We start from the raw sequence: 24,769 nt of genomic DNA on the forward strand, positions 1-24,769 counted from the left end.
GGGATACCAAAGACTCCAAAACTGCCGATAATGCATTAAAAACAAGTGGGGTACTGGAGGGTCCTGCGGCCACCTTGAGGGGATCAGGTGGGGATACCTATGCGGCAGGGTCAATTATTATACAAGACACTTGCCAGCGACAAAAAATGACAAAGTAAAAAAAAACTTTTTTTTTTTTTTTTTTGTGTCCCCCAGTCGCAACAGCGCCCCTCAGTGTTACCTGCCTTTTTGGACCCCACAGAGAGAGAGACAGACCCCAAGGCTCATCCCTGATGCACAGAAGTTTTCATCAGCTTGCTCAGTGCTTGTCTTGTTACAGACAGGAAGTCTTTGGCCCTATTTCCTGGGTAAAAGAGGCGGCTCCGCCCCTTAACACGCCTGCCGGCTCCTCCCCCTGGCTCCATGAGGTGTTTGAGTCACCTCAAACATGGCCGCCCCCATGCTGGAGACACGAGGCTACACCAAAATGGCGGCCTCGTGCGATCTACCAGACAATGGCGGCGGCCTGCACAGAATAGCGGCATGTCTGCAGAAGGATCTCGGCCTCACAACCCTTCACCCTCATGGTGGTCAGCGTGGTCGGAGGTACCGGACCCTAGCGGGCCGTATGCGGTCCGTGGCCGTCGGGAGGCATCTGCTTAGCTGGAGGAATGATCTGGAATGCAGTATACATGTATAGACATCGCCCTGTGGCTACTGACAGGTAGGATACCTTATACTATCACAGTAAAGTTCTAGTACTGCCACTGACTACAATCATTTACACATTTTTACAATTAGATTGTCAGCTCCCAAACCAAGCCTCCTGGCTTCTTGTACACAAAAATCACACTCAATTAGGGGGATCTGTGACATGTTGTAGGATAGAGGGGAACCCATCCTTACCATTACAGAGAGGGGCCCGCGTTCACCACAAGACCCGTCAGGGGGAAAGGGGGAACATACTACTCACCATACCGGAACCAGGCGGGCGCCAACTCCTGACAGTACCCCTCTCCACCGAGGTAGGAGGGCTGTCGACCAATACGGGCGCCGTGACTCATGGTCTTTGGCATTTCAGCGAGACGTTTAACTCGCAGGGTCAGTCCCCGTCCAGTGGGACTATGTCGCGGCCGACCCAGCGCGGAGCTATGGCCTGCACGCGCTCGTAGGCTGAACTGGGGTGACCACTGGATCTCAACATCCAGCCCGTCACCCAGTTCAGCTTTCTTGCTTGAAGATCTCACAGGAACACTGGAGAAAAAAAGCTGTCTTAAAAAATTATTTTCTAAGAAAAAAATCCTGCCAGGAACGAAGATCCCAGCAAGGTATCTAGGTCCTTACTCCTGACTAGACAGAAAAAAACTGATTTGCTGTGGTGGAGAAAGAGAGGATATACCCTCGGGGACTGCCCCTGGGGTGTGGCCAGAGCATTTTTCATTTCCTGTCTAGTCCTACTCCTGTGGAGGCAACATAACCCGAAGGTGCTGTATCACCGAGGACTACGTCTGTCAATGAGCGATAGAGAAATATATATATATATATATATATATATATAAATATATATATATATATATATCTATATATATATACTGTATATGTATACATACAGTATCTCACAAAAGTGAGTACACCCCTCACATTTTTGTAAATATTTTATTCTATCTTTTCATGTGACAACACTGAAGAAATGACACTTTGCTACAATGTAAAGTAGTGAGTGTACAGCTTGTATAACAGTGTAAATTTACTGTCCCCTCAAAATAACTCAACACACAGCCATTAATGTCTAAACCACTGGCAACAAAAGTGAGTACACCCCTAAGTGAAAATGTCCAAATTGGGCCCTATTAGCCATTTTCCCTCCCCGGTGTCATGTGACTCGTTAGTGTTACAAGGTCTCAGGTGTAAATGGGGAGCAGGTGTGTTAAATTTAATGTTATCGCTCTCACTCTCTCATACTGGTCACTGGAAGTTCGACATGGCACCCCATGGCAAAGAACTCTCTGAGGACCTGAAAAAAAGAATTGTTGCTCTACATAAAGATGGCCTAGGCCAGTGATGGCGAACCTTGGCACCCCAGATGTTTTGGAACTGTATTTCCCACGAAGCATGTGAACTCTGCAGTGTATATGAGCATCATGGGAAATGTAGTTCTAAAACATCTGGAGTGCCAAGGTTCGCCATCACTGGCTTAGGCTATAAGAAGTTTGCCAAGAACCTGAAACTGAGCTGCAGCACAGTGGCCAAGACCATACAGCGGTGTAACAGGACAGGTTCCACTCAGAACAGTCCTCGCCATGGTTGACCAAAGAAGTTAAGTGCATGTGCTCAGCGTCATATCCAGAGGTTGTCTTTGGGAAATAGGTAAATACATATACGCCAGCACACCAAGGATCTTGCAAAAGCAGTCCAAAAAACTTTATTCAAGATACGATCACATCAAAAAATAGTGCAAGGTTTCAGAGCCGCACAGGACCCCTTCGTCAGGCATGTGTCTTTGGGAAATAGACATATGAGTGCTGCCAGCATTGCTGCAGAGGTTGAAGGGGTGGGGGGTCAGCCTGTCAGTGCTCAGACCATACGCCGCACACTGCATCAAATTGGTCTGCATGGTTGTCGTCCCAGAAGGAAGCCTCTGCTAAAGATGATGCACAAGACATTTTCCCAAAGACAACCTCTGGATATGACGCTGAGCACGTGCACTCAACTTCTTTGGTCGACCATGGCGAGGCCTGTTCTGAGTGGAACCTGTCCTGGTAACCGCTGTATGGTCTTGGCCACCGTGCTGCAGCTCAGTTTCAGGTTCTTGGCAATCTTCTTATAGTCTAGGCCATCTTTATGTAGAGCAACAATTCTTTTTTTCAGGTCCCCAGAGAGTTCTTTGCCATGAGGTGCCATGTTGAACTTCCAGTGACCAGTATGAGAGAGTGAGAGCGATAACACCAAATTTAACACACCTGCTCCCCATTCACACCTGACACATTGTAACACTAATGAGTCACATGACATCGGGGAAATGGATAATTGGACCCAATCTGGACATTTTCACTTAGGGGTGTACTCACTTCTGTTGCCAGCGGTTTAGACATTAATGGCTGTGTGTTGAGTTATTTTGAGGGGACAGCAAATTTACACTGTTATACAAGCTGTACACTCACTACTTTACAATGTATCAAAGTTTCATTTCTTCAGTGTTGTCACATGAAAAGATAGAATAAAATATTTACAAAAATGTGAGGGGTGTACTCACTTTTGTGAGATACTATATAAATATATATACATATATATATATATATATATATATATATATATATATATATATATATATACACACACACACACACACATATATATATATATATATATATATATATATATATATATTCTGACTGAACACAATTGTAAACGTAACACTTTTGTTTTTGCCCCCATTTTTCATGAGCTGAACTCAAAGATCTAAGACTCTAAGGTCTAAATCTGTGTTAGTGAGCACTTCTCCTTTGCCGAGATAATCTATCCACCTCACAGGTGCCCGATATTTTTTTATTGGTTTTCAATTTGCTTGGGGCAATTCGGCTTTTGATGTTACGTGCTTTTTGATAGGTACATTTTGGTTGGATGGGTAAAGTGTGTTTTAGAATAGAATCTTGTAAGAGTATCCCCCAATGTATTTTGAAGATTTTTTTTCCATCCAGTTGTAACGACGATGATATTGGGTGATAAATCTGATGGGATCTTCTTTGGGTGACAGACTGTGGGTTTTTGGCATGGGATTTTTATAGGCAATAAGGGTCTTTTTCAATAATGGTCAGGAGTAGTGTTGAGCGAACACGGACTGTATTATTCGTGTTCGTACCGAATAATTGGATTTTTTTTACCCGAACACGGACACGGACACTTTACTGTATGTTCGGGTAAAAATCCGTGTTCGGTCGTTTTATTTCCGGGTTTTGCATGCTTTGGCGCTCTTTTCATGGCGGGCTTTCAACAGCCAATCAACAATCGTTTAACTGGTGTGCCTTAAGCCATCCCAGCCATGCCTGCAAATGTCTTAGTAGCTGTGATTGGCCGTCTGAAGCATGTGACCAAGTCTTTATAAGTTCGAGGCAGCCGCCGCAGCAGCGTCATTCTGCTGCTTAGCTAAGGGACAGAGCACACATCAATGTGCTGGCTGCTGATTAGGGAAAGATAGGCAGGAAAAAACCATTTGTGTCCGGATAGAATTGAGGGACAGGTCGGAGTGTTTAGGCAGGGCGAGTTGTAGGCATTTTAGGGATAGAGTCTGCTGAATTATAGGGTCAGTGTCTTCTACAAACTACAATCGATATTGCTGTGTGGGGGGTGGGGTGAATCTGCACTCAATCCTGATCTACGATCTCTTCTCAATCCTGTTAGGGACAGAGTCTGCTGAATTTTAGGGAAACTGTGTTCTACAAACTACAATCGATATTGCTGTGTGGTGTGGGATTGGAGATAGGCAGGTGTCAGTGATCCACATCCATTTTTCTGTGTGTGAGCTGCAGTGAACACAATCTTTTTGGGCTGCAGTGAACACAATCTTTTTGGGCTGCAGTGAACACAATCTTTTTGGGCTGCAGTGAACACAATCTTTTTGGGCTGCAGTGAACACAATCTTTTTGGGCTGCAGTGAACACAATCTTTTTGGGGTGCAGTGAACAAAATCTTTTTGGGGTGCAGTGAACACAATCCTTTTTGGTGTGCAGTGAACACAATCTTTGTGGGGTGCAGTGAACAAAATCCTTTGTGGGGTGCAGTGAACACAATCTTTTTGGGGTGCAGTGAACAAAATCCTTTTTGGGGTGCAGTGAACAACATCCTTTTTGGGGTGCAGTGAACACAATCTTTTTGGGGTGCAGTGAACAAAATCCTTTGTGGGGTGCAGTGAACACAATCTTTTTGGGGTGCAGTGAACACAATCTTTTTGGGGTGGAGTGAACAACATCCTTTTTGGGGTGCAGTGAACAAAATCCTTTTTGGGGTGCAGTGAACAAAATCATTTTTGGGGTGCAGTGAACACAATCTTTTTGGGGTGCAGTGAACACAATCTTTGTGGGGTGCAGTGAACACAATCTTTTTGGGGTGGAGTGAACAACATCCTTTTTGGGGTGCAGTGAACAACATCCTTTTTGGGGTGCAGTGAACACAATCTTTTTGGGGTGCAGTGAACACAATCTTTGTGGGGTACAGTGAACAGAATCTTTGTGGGGTGCAGTGAACACAATCTTTGGGGGGTACAGTGAACACAATCTTTTTGGGGTGCAGTGAACACAATCTTTGTGGGGTGCAGTGAACACAATCTTTTTGGGGTGGAGTGAACAAAATCATTTTTGGGGTGCAGTGAACAACATCCTTTTTGGGGTGCAGTGATCAAAATCCTTTTTGGGGTGCAGTGAACACAATCTTTTTGGGGTGCAGTGAACAAAATCCTTTGTGGGGTGCAGTGAACAGAATCTTTGTGGGGTGCAGTGAACACAATCTTTGGGGGGGTACAGTGAACACAATCTTTTTGGGGTGCAGTGAACACAATCTTTGTGGGGTACAGTGAACAGAATCTTTGTGGGGTGCCGTGAACACAATCTTTGGGGGGTACAGTGAACACAATCTTTTTGGGGTGCAGTGAACACAATCTTTGGGGGGTACAGTGAACACAATCTTTTTGGGGTGCAGTGAACACAATCTTTGTGGGGTGCAGTGAACACAATCTTTGGGGGGGTACAGTGAACACAATCTTTTTGGGGTGCAGTGAACAACATCCTTTTAGGGTGCAGTGAACACAATCTTTGTGGGGTGCAGTGAACAACATCCTTTTAGGGTGCAGTGAACACAATCTTTGTGGGGTACAGTGAACAGAATCTTTGTGGGGTGCAGTGAACACAATCTTTGGGGGGTACAGTGAACACAATCTTTGTGAGGTGCAGTGAACACAATCTTTGTGGGGTGCAGTGAACACAATCATTGTGGGGTGCAGTGAACACAATCATTGTGGGGTGCAGTGAACTCAATCTTTGTGGGGTACAGTGAACACAATCTCATACTTCTGAAGATTTGAGGGTGCTGCCTGTTCCATACTCCCCCTACTCCTCATCTAGCCTTTTAGGGGTACAAACAATAGTAATTGGGGCCTAGTGTGGTTGTGTACGTGTGATATACATACACTTTTTTTGGATCATATTTTCTATTCCGCTATTTAATCAAAAACCTTTGGGGATCAGTTAAATTGGGGGATAGTCTGTGTTGGTACGTGTGAGAGAGATCCACCTTTCCAAGTTGTTGGGGTTCATCTCATACTTCTGAAGGTTTGAGGGTGCTGCCTGTTCCATACCCCCCCTACTCCTCATCTAGCCTTTTAGGGGTACAAACAATAGTAATTGGGGCCTAGTGTGGTTGTGTACGTGTGATATACATACACTTTTTTTGGATCATATTTTCTATTCCGCTATTTAATCAAAAACCTTTGGGGATCAGTTAAATTGGGGGATAGTCTGTGTTGGTACGTGTGAGAGAGATCCACCTTTCCAAGTTGTTGGGGTTCATCTCATACTTCTGAAGGTTTGAGGGTGCTGCCTGTTCCATACCCCCCCTACTCCTCATCTAGCCTTTTAGGGGTACAAACAATAGTAATTGGGGCCTAGTGTGGTTGTGTACGTGTGATATACATACACTTTTTTTGGATCATATTTTCTATTCCGCTATTTAATCAAAAACCTTTGGGGATCAGTTAAATTGGGGGATAGTCTGTGTTGGTACGTGTGAGAGAGATCCACCTTTCCAAGTTGTTGGGGTTCATCTCATACTTCTGAAGGTTTGAGGGTGCTGCCTGTTCCATACTCCCCCTACTCCTAGCCTTTTAGGGGTACAAACAATAGTAATTGGGGCCTAGTGTGGTTGTGTACGTGTGATATACATACACTTTTTTTGGATCATATTTTCTATTCCGCTATTTAATCAAAAACCTTTGGGGATCAGTTAAATTGGGGGATAGTCTGTGTTGGTACGTGTGAGAGAGATCCACCTTTCCAAGTTGTTGGGGTTCATCTCATACTTCTGAAGGTTTGATGGTGCTGCCTGTTCCATACTCCCCCTACTCCTCATCTAGCCTTTTAGGGGTACAAACAATAGTAATTGGGGCCCAGTGTGGTTGTGTACGTGTGATATACATACACTTTTTTTGGATCATATTTTCTATTCCGCTATTTAATCAAAAACCTTTGGGGATCAGTTAAATTGGGGGATAGTCTGTGTTGGTACGTGTGAGAGAGATCCACCTTTCCAAGTTGTTGGGGTTCATCTCATACTTCTGAAGGTTTGAGGGTGCTGCCTGTTCCATACCCCCCCTACTCCTCATATAGCCTTTTAGGGGTACAAACAATAGTAATTGGGGCCTAGTGTGGTTGTGTACGTGTGATATACATACACTTTTTTTGGATCATATTTTCTATTCCGCTATTTAATCAAAAACCTTTGGGGATCAGTTAAATTGGGGGATAGTCTGTGTTGGTACGTGTGAGAGAGATCCACCTTTCCAAGTTGTTGGGGTTCATCTCATACTTCTGAAGGTTTGAGGGTGCTGCCTGTTCCATACCCCCCCTACTCCTCATATAGCCTTTTAGGGGTACAAACAATAGTAATTGGGGCCTAGTGTGGTTGTGTACGTGTGATATACATACACTTTTTTTGGATCATATTTTCTATTCCGCTATTTAATCAAAAACCTTTGGGGATCAGTTAAATTGGGGGATAGTCTGTGTTGGTACGTGTGAGAGAGATCCACCTTTCCAAGTTGTTGGGGTTCATCTCATACTTCTGAAGGTTTGAGGGTGCTGCCTGTTCCATACTCCCCCTACTCCTCATCTAGCCTTTTAGGGGTACAAACAATAGTAATTGGGGCCCAGTGTGGTTGTGTACGTGTGATATACATACACTTTTTTTGGATCATATTTTCTATTCCGCTATTTAATCAAAAACCTTTGGGGATCAGTTAAATTGGGGGATAGTCTGTGTTGGTACGTGTGAGAGAGATCCACCTTTCCAAGTTGTTGGGGTTCATCTCATACTTCTGAAGGTTTGAGGGTGCTGCCTGTTCCATACCCCCCCTACTCCTCATCTAGCCTTTTAGGGGTACAAACAATAGTAATTGGGGCCTAGTGTGGTTGTGTACGTGTGATATACATACACTTTTTTTGGATCATATTTTCTATTCCGCTATTTAATCAAAAACCTTTGGGGATCAGTTAAATTGGGGGATAGTCTGTGTTGGTACGTGTGAAAGAGATCCACCTTTCCAAGTTTTTGGGGTTCATCTCATACTTCTGAAGATTTGAGGGTGCTGCCTGTTCCATACCCCCCCTACTCCTCATCTAGCCTTTTAGGGGTACAAACAATAGTAATTGGGGCCTAGTGTGGTTGTGTACGTGTGATATACATACACTTTTTTTGGATCATATTTTCTATTCCGCTATTTAATCAAAAACCTTTGGGGATCAGTTAAATTGGGGGATAGTCTGTGTTGGTACGTGTGAGAGAGATCCACCTTTCCAAGTTGTTGGGGTTCATCTCATACTTCTGAAGGTTTGAGGGTGCTGCCTGTTCCATACTCCCCCTACTCCTAGCCTTTTAGGGGTACAAACAATAGTAATTGGGGCCTAGTGTGGTTGTGTACGTGTGATATACATACACTTTTTTTGGATCATATTTTCTATTCCGCTATTTAATCAAAAACCTTTGGGGATCAGTTAAATTGGGGGATAGTCTGTGTTGGTACGTGTGAGAGAGATCCACCTTTCCAAGTTGTTGGGGTTCATCTCATACTTCTGAAGGTTTGAGGGTGCTGCCTGTTCCATACCCCCCCTACTCCTCATCTAGCCTTTTAGGGGTACAAACAATAGTAATTGGGGCCTAGTGTGGTTGTGTACGTGTGATATACATACACTTTTTTTGGATCATATTTTCTATTCCGCTATTTAATCAAAAACCTTTGGGGATCAGTTAAATTGGGGGATAGTCTGTGTTGGTACGTGTGAGAGAGATCCACCTTTCCAAGTTGTTGGGGTTCATCTCATACTTCTGAAGGTTTGAGGGTGCTGCCTGTTCCATACTCCCCCTACTCCTCATCTAGCCTTTTAGGGGTACAAACAATAGTAATTGGGGCCCAGTGTGGTTGTGTACGTGTGATATACATACACTTTTTTTGGATCATATTTTCTATTCCGCTATTTAATTTAACTGGGCCTCCATGCGAGACCTGTGTGCCTTGTTGCGCTGTTTTGAGTACTCCACCAACATGGCCAGTGGCAATGACGCCGTTCTCAGCTTAACTATCCCACTTCTATGCCTCCTTGAAAAAACAATTCGGGCGATGATGGAAGAGGATGTGGCACAGGATGAGGAGGAGGAGGAGGATGAAGAGGTAACATTTCCAAGGCTTTCAGGGCAGTCATTCGCAAGGGGCTCCGAGGGTGGGTTCCTGCACACGCAAACGCCAGGGACGCAATTGTCCAGCAGGGGCACAGTTCTGGAGGATGAGGAGGATGAGGAGGAGGAGGAGCTGGAGGAGGAGATGGAACCATGTTCACAGCAGGGTGGCACCCAGGCCAGCTCATGGCCATCACTGGTGCGTGGCTGGGGGGATACAGAGGACACGGACGATACACCTCCCACAGAGGACAGCCTTTCGTTGCCTCTGGGCAGCCTGGCACACATGAGCGATTACATGCTGCAGTGTCTCCACAACGACCGCCGAGTTGCCCACATTCTAACTTGTGCTGATTACTGGGTGGCCACGCTGCTGGATCCCCGTTACAAGGACAACGTACCGTCCTTAATTCACTCACTGGAGCGCGATCGCAAGATGCGCGAGTACAAGCGCACGCTGGTAGACGCCATGCTGCTGGCATTCCCATCTGACAGCGGGGCCACAGTGGAAGCACAAGGCAGAGGAGGAGGAGGAGGAGGTCGCCAACGCAACCAGGGCACCGCCAGCACCTCAGAAGGCAGGGTTAGCATGGCCGAAATGTGGAAAAGCTTTGTCAGCACGCCACAACAAACAGCAGCACCAGCAGCTCAGATGGAACGTCTTAGCAGGAGGCAGCATTTTACCAACATGGTGGAGCAGTATGTGTGCACACGCCTACATGTAGTGAATGACGGGTCTGCCCCCTTCAACTTCTGGGTCTCCAAATTGGGCACATGGCCTGAGCTTGCCCTTTACGCCTTGGAGGTGCTGGCGTGCCCTGCAGCCAGTGTATTATCTGAACGGGTATTTAGCACGGCTGGGGGTGTTATAACAGACAAGCGCAGCCGCCTGTCCAGAGACAATGTGGACAAGCTCACGTTCATTAAAATGAACCAGGCATGGATCCCACGGGACTTTTCCGTACCTTATGCAGAATAGCAATGGATACCGACCTTACCCACCCATTGTTCCATTTTTGCTCTTTCTCACTCTTTTGGGGTGTACCCTCATTTAAAATTTTTGAAAAGAAGCAGTGTTGGCTACCTCGTCCTCCTCCTCAGGGCCAGATTAATGTAGGGGCTATTGGAGCTGCAGCTCCAGGCCCCTACCTTTTATATAGGCCCCGGGTTGGCCATATTCACTGTTACCGCTCTTCTGTCACTTGTAAACACAGAAGTCTGGCTTCTATGCTCGCTTCCCCAGGCAGCACCCTCAGAACCTCCCCACACAGCGTGAAGGCCGGACAAGGAGGGACAGTTGGCGATGCATGGATGTGTTTATGGGCTTCAGAGACAGCATCCCATGTTGAATTAGGCATGCATGGCTGCACCCTTCCTCCTCTGGGTGCATGGCAAGGCACGGCCCTTAAGGCCCTTCAAAATCCTCAGCACCAAGCCCATGATGCTGTTAATCCGGCCCTGGTCCTCCTCCACCGCCGCTTCCACCTACACCGCCCATAGGTGTGCGCAGCCTATTGCATTAAGGTGTGCACCCCAAAGTTGAAATACACATGCATGTGTTTGCCAGCAGGGAGAGTAATGTATCGGGGCCATGTACCTGTAGGCAAGGAGAAATAGAGCAGAGCAGGTCCCAGGGAGATCTTTCCCATCTCCTCACTGGCAATGCTATGTGCCCTAGGTGATTAGGGTGTGCCCAGGCACACCCAGCACACCCTGTGCGCACGCCTATGTCACCGCCACATCCACCACCACCTCAACCTCCCTCCTACTCCATATGGGCCTCGTCCTTCAGAGATGAAGAAGAACATTGTTTTATTTTTCTGTTTTTTTTTGTTGTTTTAAGTTATTTCCCTATCCACATTTGTTTGCAGAGCACTTGCCATGCTCTTAATTACGTTTTGCTGCCATTTGCAGCACTCTAGCCCTTTCCTTTGGTGTTTTAGAGCCATTTTAGTGCCTTAAAGTTCGGGTCCCCATTGACTTCAATGGGGTTCGGTGTCCGGGAAAAGTTCGGTAAAAGTCCGGGACACGGACCCGGACTTTTTTTTAAAGTTCGGCCGAACCCGTCGAACACGGACATCTAGGTGTCCGCTCAACCCTAGTCAGGAGCATACCCCTTTTCCAAAAACTTTTTGGAGAGAATTGTACTTTGTTCCAAATAATATTTATCTAAGGTACAAATGAAAAAGAAGAAATAAAGAACTTGGATTTTATAGGCCACAAAAGGAGGGGTGCTGACAATTAAGTAAAAAGTATAAATGTATTCAGTCAAAAGGGGTAAAATACATGTACCGTATTTTCCGGCGTATAAGACGACTGGGCGTATAAGACGACCACCCTAATTTTCAAGTTAAAACATAGTTTTTGGGCTATACTCACCGTATAAGGCTACCCCCCTTCCGAAGCAAGGCAACACCATTGAAAAACATCAGATTTCTCATAGATCTCCAGGGTACCCCAAGTACTGTAATACATGTAATCTCTCATAATATCTCCAAGGTACCCTAAGTATAAGTATGACCGGTAGATGTAATCTCAAGACGTTGGCTGTGCGGGAATCCTGTACCGGTGTACCATAGCTTCGGCTACATACAGTATACCGCGCTGAGCCAATCACAGTGAGTGATGTATTCTATTATTGAATGCAAAGCCTGCTCGGATTGGCAGAGTCAGAGAGGCGGGCTGATGTTACTCCGCCAATCTGAGCAGGCTTTGCATTCAATAATAGAAAACATCGCTCTCTCTGATTGGCTCAGAGCGGTACACTGTATGTAGCCGAAGCTACGGTATATACGGTATACCGGTACAGGATTCCCACACAGCCAGCATCTTGAGAGATTACATCTACCGGTAATACTTATACTTAGGTTACCTTGGAGATATTATACACGGCGTATAAGACGACTCCCCATTTTTGGGGGATTTTTTTGAGGTTCAAAAGTAGTCTTATACGCCAGAAAATACATGTACATAGGACACGACAATACAAAATATAATAAAATCATATATTCCAAATAGGAATATTAGAGGAATAACAAGGTCCACATATTAGATTGGGGTCTTCCAAGTGGCTGGCAACCTAATATGTGGACCTTGTTATTCCTCTAATATTCCTATTTGGAATATACGTTCTTATTATATTTCGTATTGTCGTGTCCTATGTACATGTATTTTACCCCTTTTGACTGAATAAATTTATACTTTTTACCTAATTGTCAGCACCCCTCCTTTTGTGGTCTATAAAATCCAAGTTCTTTATTTCTTCTTTTTCATTTATACAATACGGATGTTGGCCTATTTTGATCATGGGAAATTTTTTTGATATCTGAGGTACAGTTCCTCCGAAGTCTATGAAACTGACTTTTTGGTATGTTGTATTTCCATCTCAGATGGGGACAGCAATTAGACGTATTGAGCGTAGGAGCTATTGGACGTAGGAGTTTCCGGCAGTTTCCTTGAAGTGTTCGCGGCTGGGCTGTCTTCCCTCTGGGTTTATTGTGAACTGTCTTTGCATTACTTCAATACAAGTTCTCACATCACATTTGGACTTTCTGTGTTATTCACGACGCACCTGCGCTGCATCCCACCTACATTTTATCAGGGAGGGTGTCAGGAGCTTCCCAAATTATTTGTTGCTCTGTAATGCACACTTTTTTCAGAGCCTGGTTAGGATTCCCATTCAATTCAATGTGATTTCCGGTTCAGCAATTCCAAATTTTTGAATTTTGCGAATTTTGGTCAAACTTTTCTTTTTTTAACCATAAACCAAACATAAAGAATGCCAATTTTAAGTCTTTATGGGAACTGAAAACAGGTTTCGGTATATTCTTGGTTTTATAGACTAAAGAATTGCTATTTAACCCTTCGCATTTTGGCTGTCTAAAAACTTCTCTGACCATGTAGTGGTTGACTTGCCAGCTGTGTTGAATAAACATACTTTTTCAAAAGCAGTAGGTTTCCCCCAGTGAACGGTTCTTGTAATGTCAGTCGTTCCATCACTATAAAACAATAAAATGTTAGTCTAATTTAAACCTAGTTGAACTTTAACTTGAACTCACCTACATACATCCCATCTGCATCAAAATAAAAGGTGTCCAAAGGGCCCATTTGCCGTGGGTTCTCTGCATTGGAATGATACGCCCCCTACTGAGTCATAGCTATAGCTCTCCAATCAGGAGAAAGCATTAAAGCGGATTGTAAAGTTAGAAGGTTTTTTATGTTAATGCATTTTATGCATTAAGATAAAAAGCCTTCTGTGTGTAGCAGCCCCCCCTAATTCTTACCTGAGCCCCCTCTCTATCCAGCGATGTCCACGAGTGCCTCAGCCACTCTGGACTCTTTCTCCTGATTGGCTGAGACACAGCAGCGGCGTCATTGGCTCCCGTTGCTGTCAATCAAACTCAGTTAGCCAATCAAGAGAGAGGGGGTGGGGCCAAACGGCAACTCCATGTCTGAATAGATACACGGAGCTGCAGCTCAGCTCGGGTGCCCCCATAGCAAGCTGCGTGCTGTGGGGGCACTCAACAGGAGAGAAGGGCCGGGAGCTCCAGCCAGGGACCAGAGAAGATAAGGATCTGGGCTGCCCTGTGCAAAACCCACTTCACAGAGGAGGTAGGTAAAATATGTTTGTTATTTTAATACAGTGGTTCTCAACTCCTGTCCTCAGGATCCACTAACAGGCCAGGTTTGCAAGATAACTGAAATACATTGCAGGTGATATCATTTGCTGCTCAGTGATTGCAGTATTCATCTTTTTGTAATATCTATATGAATTTACATGTATTCATGTCATTGAATGAGAATATCTAATCTGCAATGTCAAATTGTTAATTGTCACATTTGATTTCTTATTCTCCCCTCTGAGTTCTAAATTAAGTGTTTCATTAGCTGCTTATTTATACTGCTGATGACACAGTTTGGTATAGCCTCGGAAGATGGGGGTTCTGGCCCAGATGGGGGTTTTTCACCCATCCTCCCGTCCATGCAGCCTTCCCCCCCCTCCCCCACCCCCCCCCCCGTGTTGGGGTGGAACAGGAAGGGGTATGGCCAGCTCCCATTTAATCCTTTACAGAGTGTGGCCCAGCAGCAACTTTTCTGGCTCTGAGGAAGGGGGTTCGCCCCTGAAACGTGTCAACCCAGCCATAGCAGCCCCATTCAGCACACTGCATGCCATTCAGCTTCGTGTGGGACCTTGGCTACCTTGGAGATTTTATGTACAATGTTGATATGTGTACAATCACACCTGTTTTGTGAGTATATTGTATACTTTTTAATATTTTAATAAATGGTTTTAGTGGTAATGCACTAGGTCGGTGCGCCCCTTTTTCTTTTGTCTTTTTACCAGTTGCTTCTGGATATCCTTGATCCTGAGGGGGGCAGCAAGACCATAGGCTTTTTCCACAGGAGTCTGAAGTATCCCTCTTCCCTCCGTCTTATTCTACTCGAGCGCAGGAGATTTGCTTTACTAATTGCAGTATTCATGTCTGCATCTCCCCATGGTAATACTTAAACTCTGGCCTGTTAGTGGGTCCTGAGGACAGGAGTTGAGAACCACTGTTTTAATAGAAAAAAAAACAGACTTTACAATTACTTTAACTTTTTTGATTTGAGAGCTTTAGAGGGCAAGTGGGATCTCTGCAGAAAGACGACTGCTTCCATTGGAGAATAAGGCCCCTTTCACACGGGGGGACTCTGTTGATATCTGCCTGCTGATCCCCGTTGATCAGAGCAGAACAAGCGGATGATACGTCTGTGTCCGCTCAATTCATACAAAGTGGACATGGACCGAGCTTGCACTGCTCTATGGGTGACCATGAGTAAATGGACTCTGCTGTCCGTTTACACTTGACTGCCCTCCAATCTGGTCCACCTAGATGGAGGAGGAAGAATTCCATTTTGATTCTTTTTAGCGGACCGGATTGAACCAAAGATAGGCAGGTGTAAACGGTCACATGTCTGTTTACATCCACCAGTCCATCCACCAGTCCATAGGGGTCAATGGACCATCTAGGCTTCTCCACTTCAGGCTGTGGCTGCTTTCTTAAAAAAAAAAAAAAAAACTTTAAGAATTTCTACACCTTTTTTGATGCACTAGGAATGTATTTAGCTGATTTAAACTGAATATTAATTTGAGTTTCTAAGAAATAACAGATACAAAAATGATAAAATTTCTCAACATTGAAATAAACTAAACTAAGATAAATTATAAAAAAAACTAAGACTGAATGATAATATTTTTTGTAAACAGAAAATAGTTTGCACAAATATTCTCCACCCTACCGGTCTTCACCACAAATTTAGATTCATCCGGGATTATATATCACTCATCTACACTAAATAGTTCATAATATTGAAGTGGAAAAACAACCTACATCATTTTCAAATTGTTTGCCTTCTTTGAAAAACTGGAAACAACCAAAGAGCATAACTAACCTAACATCATGAAGGCCAGAGATCTTTGAAAACAACCCTGAGATAAGATATGGAGAAGCCCCAATCAGGGTTGGGTTAAAAAGATTTCTACCCTTGGAGTTCCAATAAAGCCAATATTAAGAATGGAAAGAACACGGTACACTTGTGATACTGCCTAGGCAAAGCCACTAGAAACTCAGTAACCGGGTGAGGAGAGCATTTTTCTGAGAAGCAACTTATGCCTCGTACACACGCAACGATTGTTGGCCGTGAATTTTCGGCCAACGTCCGATCGGCCGATTGTCGGCTTGTTAGTATGATGCTTCCGACAACCGACTGCGACTTTTCGGCCGAACAAAATATGGTGTGCAGGCTATAAAATTTTTGTTGGCCGTCAACAGAATGGCCGATTTTCCGTCAGTCAGTACAGATTTCGGCAGACAAAAATCAGATGAGCAAGACTGGGCATGCTCAGAGAAGAAAAAACACACGGAAAGTAAACCAGCACATGACATCACTTCTGAAGTTGGTTTTTGTTGGCCGAGAAAATTTGTGTGCAGTCTAGAGCACATTTCAACCAACACAACAACACTGGACAAAAGACGGCCGATCGGTCGGCCGATAATCGTTGCATGTGTACGAGGCATAAGAGCCCGACAGGAACACGGAAGGAGCTGCAGAGATCTAAAGCTGAGATGGGAGAAACCTGGGATTTTTCTCCACCAAACCAGGCTTTAGGGGCCATGGCTTTTTTTCTCTCTGTTCTTTCCCCCTACCTTTCTTCCCCATTCTTCTTTCTTTCTCTTCTCCTTCTCTCTGTTAATGCCTCTAAATGCCTTTTACGAGATGCCAACCACCCACTATGATGAGGGTTTTCTGGTTCCCTGTGTTCTTTGCGCCTTAATGGGCACTTGTTCCCTTTAATTGGAGAATGCCCGCAATTTATATGCAATTTTCCTCCACTACGTGCAATTTGGTGCTATTTTTTACCCATGTTTTGACTTATTTAAGTTTGCAACTACATGTTGTTGTTCCTAATTGTTTGCTTGCAATACATTCCGCCTGCCTTGTGGACTTTCGTTTTCTCCTATGTTTGACCAATGACAATTTGCCTGTCATGGACTTTGCTCTCTTTTGAAAAACATCTGGAGCCTGGGAATTCTTCTACTTAATGTGCGGGGGTGTTTTTGATATGCATTACCTGAAATCTACCCGAAAAAATTATTGGAAACAAAAAATATTGAAACAAAAAAAGCCCACAGAGAACATCATCTCCTCCATAGAGAAACACAATGCTGGTGGCATCATGTTGTCTAGAGACTGCAGTAGGATGGATGGAGTCAAATACGGGGCAATTCTAGAGGGAAACCTGGTTCAGTCTGCAAGAGACCTGAAACTAGAACAGAGGTTCAACCTTAGAGCAGGACAATAACTCTAAACATCCAAAGCTACTCTGGAGTGACCCAAAGCCAGTTCCAGGACAAGGTCACCTAGAGCCCAGGGCGAACATACCAAATTGCGCCCCCCCCCCCCAAGATGTATGGAAATTATGTGTCAGCAAAAATCCCCTGCTGAAATCCCCCCTTCCAGGACAAGTCTCCCCCCCCCATCCCACCCAGCTCAAATCCTCTCATTCCACATATGCTCCCAGCACAATTCCCCAACCCCCCCCCCAAAAAAAAAATCCCCCTTCCTAGTAGTTCTTCACCCCTCAAACTTCCCCTCTGAGCACAAATCCCCCCCCCCCCACTCCAAATCTCCCCTCCCAGAACAAACTTTCCTCCCCTAATCCTCTATCCTAGCATAACACCCCCCCCCCCCCAAAAAAAAAATTCCCTTCCTAGCACAAATAATGTCCCCCAAACAAACCCCACTAGCACCAATCCCCCTCCCCCAAAAATGTCCCCACCTAGCACAGATTCCCTCCCTCCCCTCCCATATTACCTTTTCTAGCACAACCCCCCACCCCCAACCCTACTCCTAGCACATCTTCCTAATTGTCCACTCTTAGATCAATTCCTACCTACTGCCGCCCCTCAAATCCCCCCTCTCAACACAAATTCCCCTCCCCCAATCTCCATGTGGTGCCCCCGTACCTCATATGATACCACAGTGCCCAGGGCAGCCGTCCCTTCTTCCCACTCGTTGTCCCGGCCCTGCCCAAAGCAACCCGGTGGGGTAGTAATCATGGCAAGCCATGTGTTTATAGCTTCACTCCAGAAACTGTATATCCCCTCACTCCAGAAACTGTATATCCCCTCACTCCAGAAACTGTATATCCCCTCACTCCAGAAACTTTATATCCCAGAATTCTCTGTAAAGATGTTCAAAAATCGAAAAATTCCAACCACAGCCTTCACCATGGCTGCAAAACGCTCATTATTTTCTCATCACCTTTAAGCCAAATGTTAACTTTTGCTGTTTGAATGAAATGATGAACATTGTTGTGTTGCTATGGTAATACACCATTCCCAAAAAAATACACTATTCCCCTAAAAAAAAAAAAAAAAAATAAATCATGAAAAATCATTAGTCCTCAAAATTTGATCCCATATCTTCACAAGCCCTAATGAAGGGGGCAATGTTTGGTCCAGCATTGGCTTTTTTTTTACTAAATTTATGTTTGGAATAAATTTAATTTTAGACTCAAGCATTTCGGTGTGGCACTTTAATTCCAGATCCAAATATTGCCTTTGTGACCCAAGGAGATTGTGCTAAGCTTTTTGTGTGTGGAAGCTGCTCAACTACCACCTGAATTATTGTCAGTATACCAGTGGCATTAATGAAAATTCAAAAGTGTCCCCCATCTCTGTTCACCCCCTAACGCTTTCCCACCGCTATGACCTTCCTTATGGCTAGTGAGGCCACCTATCGCATTATTAGACATTAGGAAGGTGTGGACAGTCAATGGGATGGGGTTATACAGTGGCCATCCAGGGTACAGCTCCAAGTTCCTTTACGGAGCTTTCATGGATTTAGAGTTACTAGAGCACTTTGTAAAGTAGCATATTTTTTTACAGATATGCAAAGGCTACTTATCCTGTGCTTGTGTTTAAAGGTTCTCATTCATGAGTTTTGCTAAAGAGTTTTGGTGTTTCTAAACCAAGGTTCTAGGGAAGCCTAGGGTTCCTCCAGAGGTTGCTATAGGGTTATTTGAGCAATGAGCAAAGTCTGACTCTCAGATAAGTTCCCACTAACACCATTGATCTTGTAAGGGAGTATTTTTTCTTCCCAATGACCACAAGTGTAAGGAGCATTCTTCCCACTGACCATCACACTAATGTATTTTGAGTTGTAGATATAGTAATTTTAAGATGGGGTTCCCTGAGACTGGAAAGTTATTTCAAGGGTTCCTCTGTGGTGAAAAGGTTGAGAAAGGCTGAGCTATTGTTTGGCTAGTAGCAGTGCTTTAAGTGGGCCAGTATGCACTGGTACTCAGTACCGCCACTTCCAAATATGGCTCTTGAGCATACCGCCACCTCTCCGTGCGCCTTAGCGTACCAGTAAGCTCATTTTGGACATCTGAGCCCCCTCAATTGCCTCCCCAAAGAATATTTTCCACTCCAGAGCCAGACCAGTCACCACCAGTGAGTCCCCCTGCTCCGGAGTCCCATCCCAGGCCAGGGTGGGGGGGGGGGTGCTCTGTGGGGACCCTGATGTGGGGTGGGGGGGGGGGGCGATAAAATTTATAGGCTATAATAGAGTACCGGCACCTCTTTTGGGCCACTTAACCACTTGCCGACCAGTCACGTTGACTGTACTGCGGCAAAGTGGTTAGTTATCGTCCAGCGACGTAGACCTACGTCGCTGGACTCCTCCCCTTGTGGGCGGCGCACGCGCACCGCCGAAAGCTCGCTCCCGCTGTATTCAGTCACAGCGGGAGTCGGGCCAGGAGAGGAGCGGCGGTGATCACCGCCGCTCTTCCCCGATCGTCGGGGAATCCAGTTTGGAGATCCGCCCGCCTGTGTAAACAAAGCAGGCAGATCTCCTAAGTGACAGACAGGGTCAGATTGCAGGGTTCAGCATAGCTGAACCTGCGATCTGTCACCTCCCCCCACACACGTCAGTGAGCACCAGGCATACATTAACCCCTTGATCACCAATAAAAATTATCCCCTTCCCTGCCAGTGTCATTTTTACAGTAACAGTGCATATATATAGCACTGATTTCTGTATTAATGTCACTGGTACCCCCAAAAGGGTCAAAAATGTCAGTCAAGGGTCCGATCTGTCCGCCGCAATGTCGCATTCCCGCAAAAAAAATCGCAGATCGCCGCCAAAAAATGACAGAAATCTTTCCCTTAGTTAGTAAACGCAATAACTTTTGCGCAAACCAATCAAAATACGCTTATTGCGATTTTTTTTACCAAAAATATGTAGCAGAAAACAAATTGGCCTAAAATGTTAAAAAAGTTTGATTTTTACATTTTTTTGGGGGGAATTTCATATAGAAAATGTGAAAAATATTGTTATTTTTTTAAAATTGACGCTCTTTTTTTGTTTATAGCGCAAAAAGTAAAAATCACACAGGTGATCAAAAAATCACCAAAAGAAAGCTCTGTTTGTGGGAAAAAAAGGACGTGAAATTCGTTTAGGTACAGCGTCGCACGACCGCGCAATTGTCCGTTAAAATCACGCAGTGCCGAATCGCAAAATAGGCCCTGGTCAGGAAGGGGGTAAAATCTTCCGGGGCTTAAGTGGTTAAAGCCTCGTACACACGAGTAGAAATTCGGCAGGGAATTTTCGTCCGACGACCGATCTGCCGATTTTCGGGTTGTTAGTATGATGCTTCCGACAACCGACTCCGATTTTTCGGCCGAAAAAATCTGGTGTGCAGGCTATAAAATTTTTGTCTGCCGTCAAAACACGTCCGATTTTCCTTCAGTCAGTACAGATTTCGACAGGGAAAAATCTTATGAGCAAGACTGGGCATGCTCAGAGAAGAAAGAACACAAAGAAAGCAAACCAACACATGACATCACTTCTGAAGTAGAATTTTGTCGGGCGAGAAAATTCGTGTGCAGTCTAGGCACATTCCAACCAACAGACACCACTCTGGACAAAAGACGGACGATCGGTCGGCCGATAATCGTTGCGTGTGTACTAGGCTTAAGAGGGAGTTCACTGAGACTGGAAAGTTATTTCAAGGGTTCCTCTGTGGTGAAAAGGTTGAGAAAGGCTGAGTTATGGTATGGCTAGTAGTAGTTAGTCACACTGAACTAGACTTGTTGTGTATGGTTGGAGATGTTTCACTACTTATCCAAGTGGCTTCCTCGGTTCTAATGAGTGCCATGAACCTACTTCGGGATTTATACCCACTCGGGTGTTATCCATATAAGGAGAAATGTTGGTTTTTATAACTCTGAGAATTATCATAGAAAAATTACTTCATCTTCTTAGAAGTTAACTATAAAGAAGGTAAAGGATAGTTCTTCTGAAGAATACTCACAGATACTGTCCTCCAGAGTCCACCAGGTACATTTCATTCACAGTCAGCTGTCGGTCGGTCTCATTTGTTGCACTGCAAAAATTAAAAGCTGGAATTATTAGGGCTTGTTCACATGGGTGGAGGGGTTTTAAAAGTAGATGGTTGAGCCACAGTTTAGCATCCTCAGACTGCCCACCTAAACATGGACATTCAGCCGCTCAGGGTGGTCAACAAAACACTTTGGTTCAGCCCTATTAGGGTTAAAACAGGTGGTGAAGAGGTGACATATCTCCTCCTAGCTGTCTGTCAACCACCCTCTGGAAAGCAATTCTCTTTGGAATGGGTGGCAAGGGGTGTCGCAAGTCTGAGGGAACCCCTAAAGTAAAATTACAAACCCCTAAGAGCTCCTGTCATCTACCATTTAAAGTTCATCTTTACAAAATAAATTATGTTCAAGGCTACGCTACCTGACAGATAGTAGAGTAGGTATTATGAGTATTGATCGACCAATATCGTTTTTTTACCGCCGATACCGATATTTTGGTCATCGGATAACGGTATCGGCCGATATTGGCCGATATTTTCGGACATTAAAATTGTAATGTCTACAGGTACTGTGGTGGAGGGATCTGGGGGTCTAAAAGACCCCAAACCCCTCCTCTGCACTTAAAAGCATTCAAAACCCCAAGTTTGGCTGTTTTGAATGCTGTAAGTTTTTTTAATTCTGCGTCGCCAGTACCTGGAAGTGATGTCATGTCATGACATCACTTCCGGGTGCTCGGCGGCGCAGAATTCAAAGAAATGCAGACCTGTCAGACGGCGGCGGTGCAGATGGAGACACGGTCAGACGGCAGCGGTGAAGGTAGGATGCCTGGCTCTCCCGGTGGGACAGGAGACCTGGGCGAGACGCGGAAGGCTCCCGCTCATTGGAATGACAACCGAGCAGCTTCTCAGCCGCATCGGTAGACATTACAAGACAGCCGACCGTCAGCTATGGACACCAGTACCGGGGTGATGCCTCTAGCTGAAGGCATCACCCCGGTACAAGCACTTTGCAGAAATATCGGTAAATCAAAAGGTCAATTCCGATATATCTGGCAAAGTGCATATCGGCCTTCGATATATCGGCTTTGCCGATAATCGGTCGATAACTAATTATGAGGTCCATGAATAGATAGGTATTTCAAGAAGATCATAGTAATGTGGAAGATGAGAGGTAAAAGATATAAAAATGTGGAATAGAATTCCACAGGTAAACCCCTCTGCTCTGTAGATTACTTCAAGAACTGGCTGGATGTGTTTCTAAAGGCACAAAACATAACAGGAAAATAATATTTATAAATAGTATTGGTATAATTTATTATGATTCGGGGAATATCTGGTTGCCTTAGGGCAGCCATTCTCAACCAGGGTTTTCCGGAAGGGTTTACCTTAATGACTAGGCCATTTTTTGGGAAACGGTACTGCGTTACTTTAACTGACAATTGCACGGTCGTGCGATGCTGTACACAAATGAAATTGATGTTCTTTTTTTTCCACAAATAGAGATTTCTTTTGGTGGTATTTGATCACCTGTGCGGTTTTTATTTTTTACGCTATAAATAAAAAATGAGCGATAATTCTGAAAAAAAAAAAAATATACAATATTTTTTGCTTTCTGTTATAAAACATCCAATAAAAAAAATGGAATAAATTAAATTTCTTCATTAATTTAGGCCAGTTTGAATTCTGCTACATGTTTTTGGTAAAACAAAAGATCCCAATAAGTGTATATTGATTGGTTTGCACAAAAGTTATCGTGTCTACAAACTATGGGATATTTTTATGGAATTTTTTTTTTTTTTTACTAGTAATAGCGGCGATCAGCGACTTATAGCGGGACTGCGACATTGCGGCGGAGAGATCTGACCAATACAGTGATCAGTGCTAAAATAAATATGCACTGTCACTGTACTAATGACACTGGCTGGGAAGGGGGCGATCAAAGGGTTAAATGTGTTCCTAGGGAGTGCTTTCTAACTGTGTAGGGGAGGTGCTTGTACTGTAAGAAGACAGAGATCCGTGTTCCTGTCTAAGGGAACCTGTGTTCCCTTGTCACAGAACCATGATGTGCCTTGTTTACACAGGCAGACCGCCGTTCTGCCTCCCTTGGGAACGACCGTCAGGTCCCCTGGACCTGCTGATTGGCTCCTGCTGTGTCCATATACAGTGGGAGCTGGACGCCGGTGGCGTGCGTGCACGCCACAAACCGGGAAGAGGCGATCACATACAGTGGGTACGGAAAGTATTCAGACCCCCTTAAATTTTTCACTCTTTGTTATATTGCAGCCATTTGCTAAAATCATTTAAGTTCATTCTTCTTCCTCATGAATGTACACATAGCACCCCATACTGACAGAAAAACACAGAATTGTTGACATTGTTGCAGATTTATTAAAAAAGAAAAACTGAAATATCACATGGTCCTAAGTATTCAGACCCTTTGCTCAGTATTTAGTAGAAGCCCTCTTTTGATCTAATACAGCCAGGAGTCTTTTTGGGAAAGATGCAACAAGTCTTTCACACCTGGATTTGGGGATCCTCTGCCATTCCTCCTTGCAGATCCTCTCCAGTTCTGTCAGGTTGGATGGTAAACGTTGGTGGACAGCCATTTTTAGGTCTCTCCAGAGATGCTCAATTGGGTTTAAGTCAGGGCTCTGGCTGGGCTATTCAAGAACAGTCACGGAGTTGTTGTGAAGCCACTCCTTCGTTATTTTAGCTGTGTGCTTAGGGTCATTGTCTTGTTGGAAGGTAAACCTTCGGCCCAGTCTGAGGTCCAGAGCACTCTGGAGAAGGTTTTTGTCCAGGATATCCCTGTACTTGGCCGCATTCATCTTTCCCTCGATTGCAACCAGTCGTCCTGTCCCTGCAGCTGAAAAACACCCCCACAGCATGATGCTGCCACCACCATGCTTCACTGTTGGGACTGTATTGGACAGGTGATGAGCAGTGCCGGGTTTTCTCCACACATACCGCTTAGAATTAAGGCCAAAAAGTTCTATTTTGGTCTCATCAGACCAGAGAATCTTATTTCTCACCATCTTGGAGTCCTTCAGGTGTTTTTTAGCAAACTCCATGCGGGCTTTCATGTGTCTTACACTGAGGAGAGGCTTCTGTCGGGCCACTCTGCCATAAAGCCCCGACTGGTGGAGGGCTGCAGTGATGGTTGACTTTCTACAACTTTCTCCCATCTCCTGACTGCATCTCTGGAGCTCAGCCACAGTGATCTTTGGGTTCTTCTTTACCTCTCTCACCAAGGCTCTTCTCCCCCGATAGCTCAGTTTGGCCGGACGGCCAGCTCTAGGAAGGGTTCTGGTCGTCCCAAACGTCTTCCATTTGAGGATTATGGAGGCCACTGTGCTCTTAGGAAGTGCAGCAGAAATCTTTTTGTAACCTTGGCCAGATCTGTGCCTTGCCACAATTCTGTCTCTGAGCTCTTCAGGCAGTTCCTTTGACCTCATGATTCTCATTTGCTCT

General features: G+C 44.8%; 1 protein-coding gene across 1 annotated transcript in view; it reads right to left on the reverse strand.

The window, feature by feature from the left end:
* XPNPEP2 (X-prolyl aminopeptidase 2) overlaps nt 1–24,769 on the reverse strand; it is a 178,143-nt gene that overhangs the window by 27,772 nt on the left and 125,602 nt on the right. Inside the window, exons 14-15 of the mRNA XM_082263611.1 lie at nt 21,275–21,346; nt 13,352–13,412 (exon numbers count right to left, since the gene is read on the reverse strand). Of these exons, the coding sequence (XP_082119737.1) occupies nt 13,352–13,412; nt 21,275–21,346 (133 nt within the window). The remainder of the gene's footprint in view (nt 1–13,351; nt 13,413–21,274; nt 21,347–24,769) is intronic.

The sequence above is a fragment of the Pelophylax lessonae genome (assembly GCF_965119305.1).
Source record: "Pelophylax lessonae genome assembly, chromosome: 7".
Lineage (NCBI taxonomy): Eukaryota > Metazoa > Chordata > Amphibia > Anura > Ranidae > Pelophylax > Pelophylax lessonae.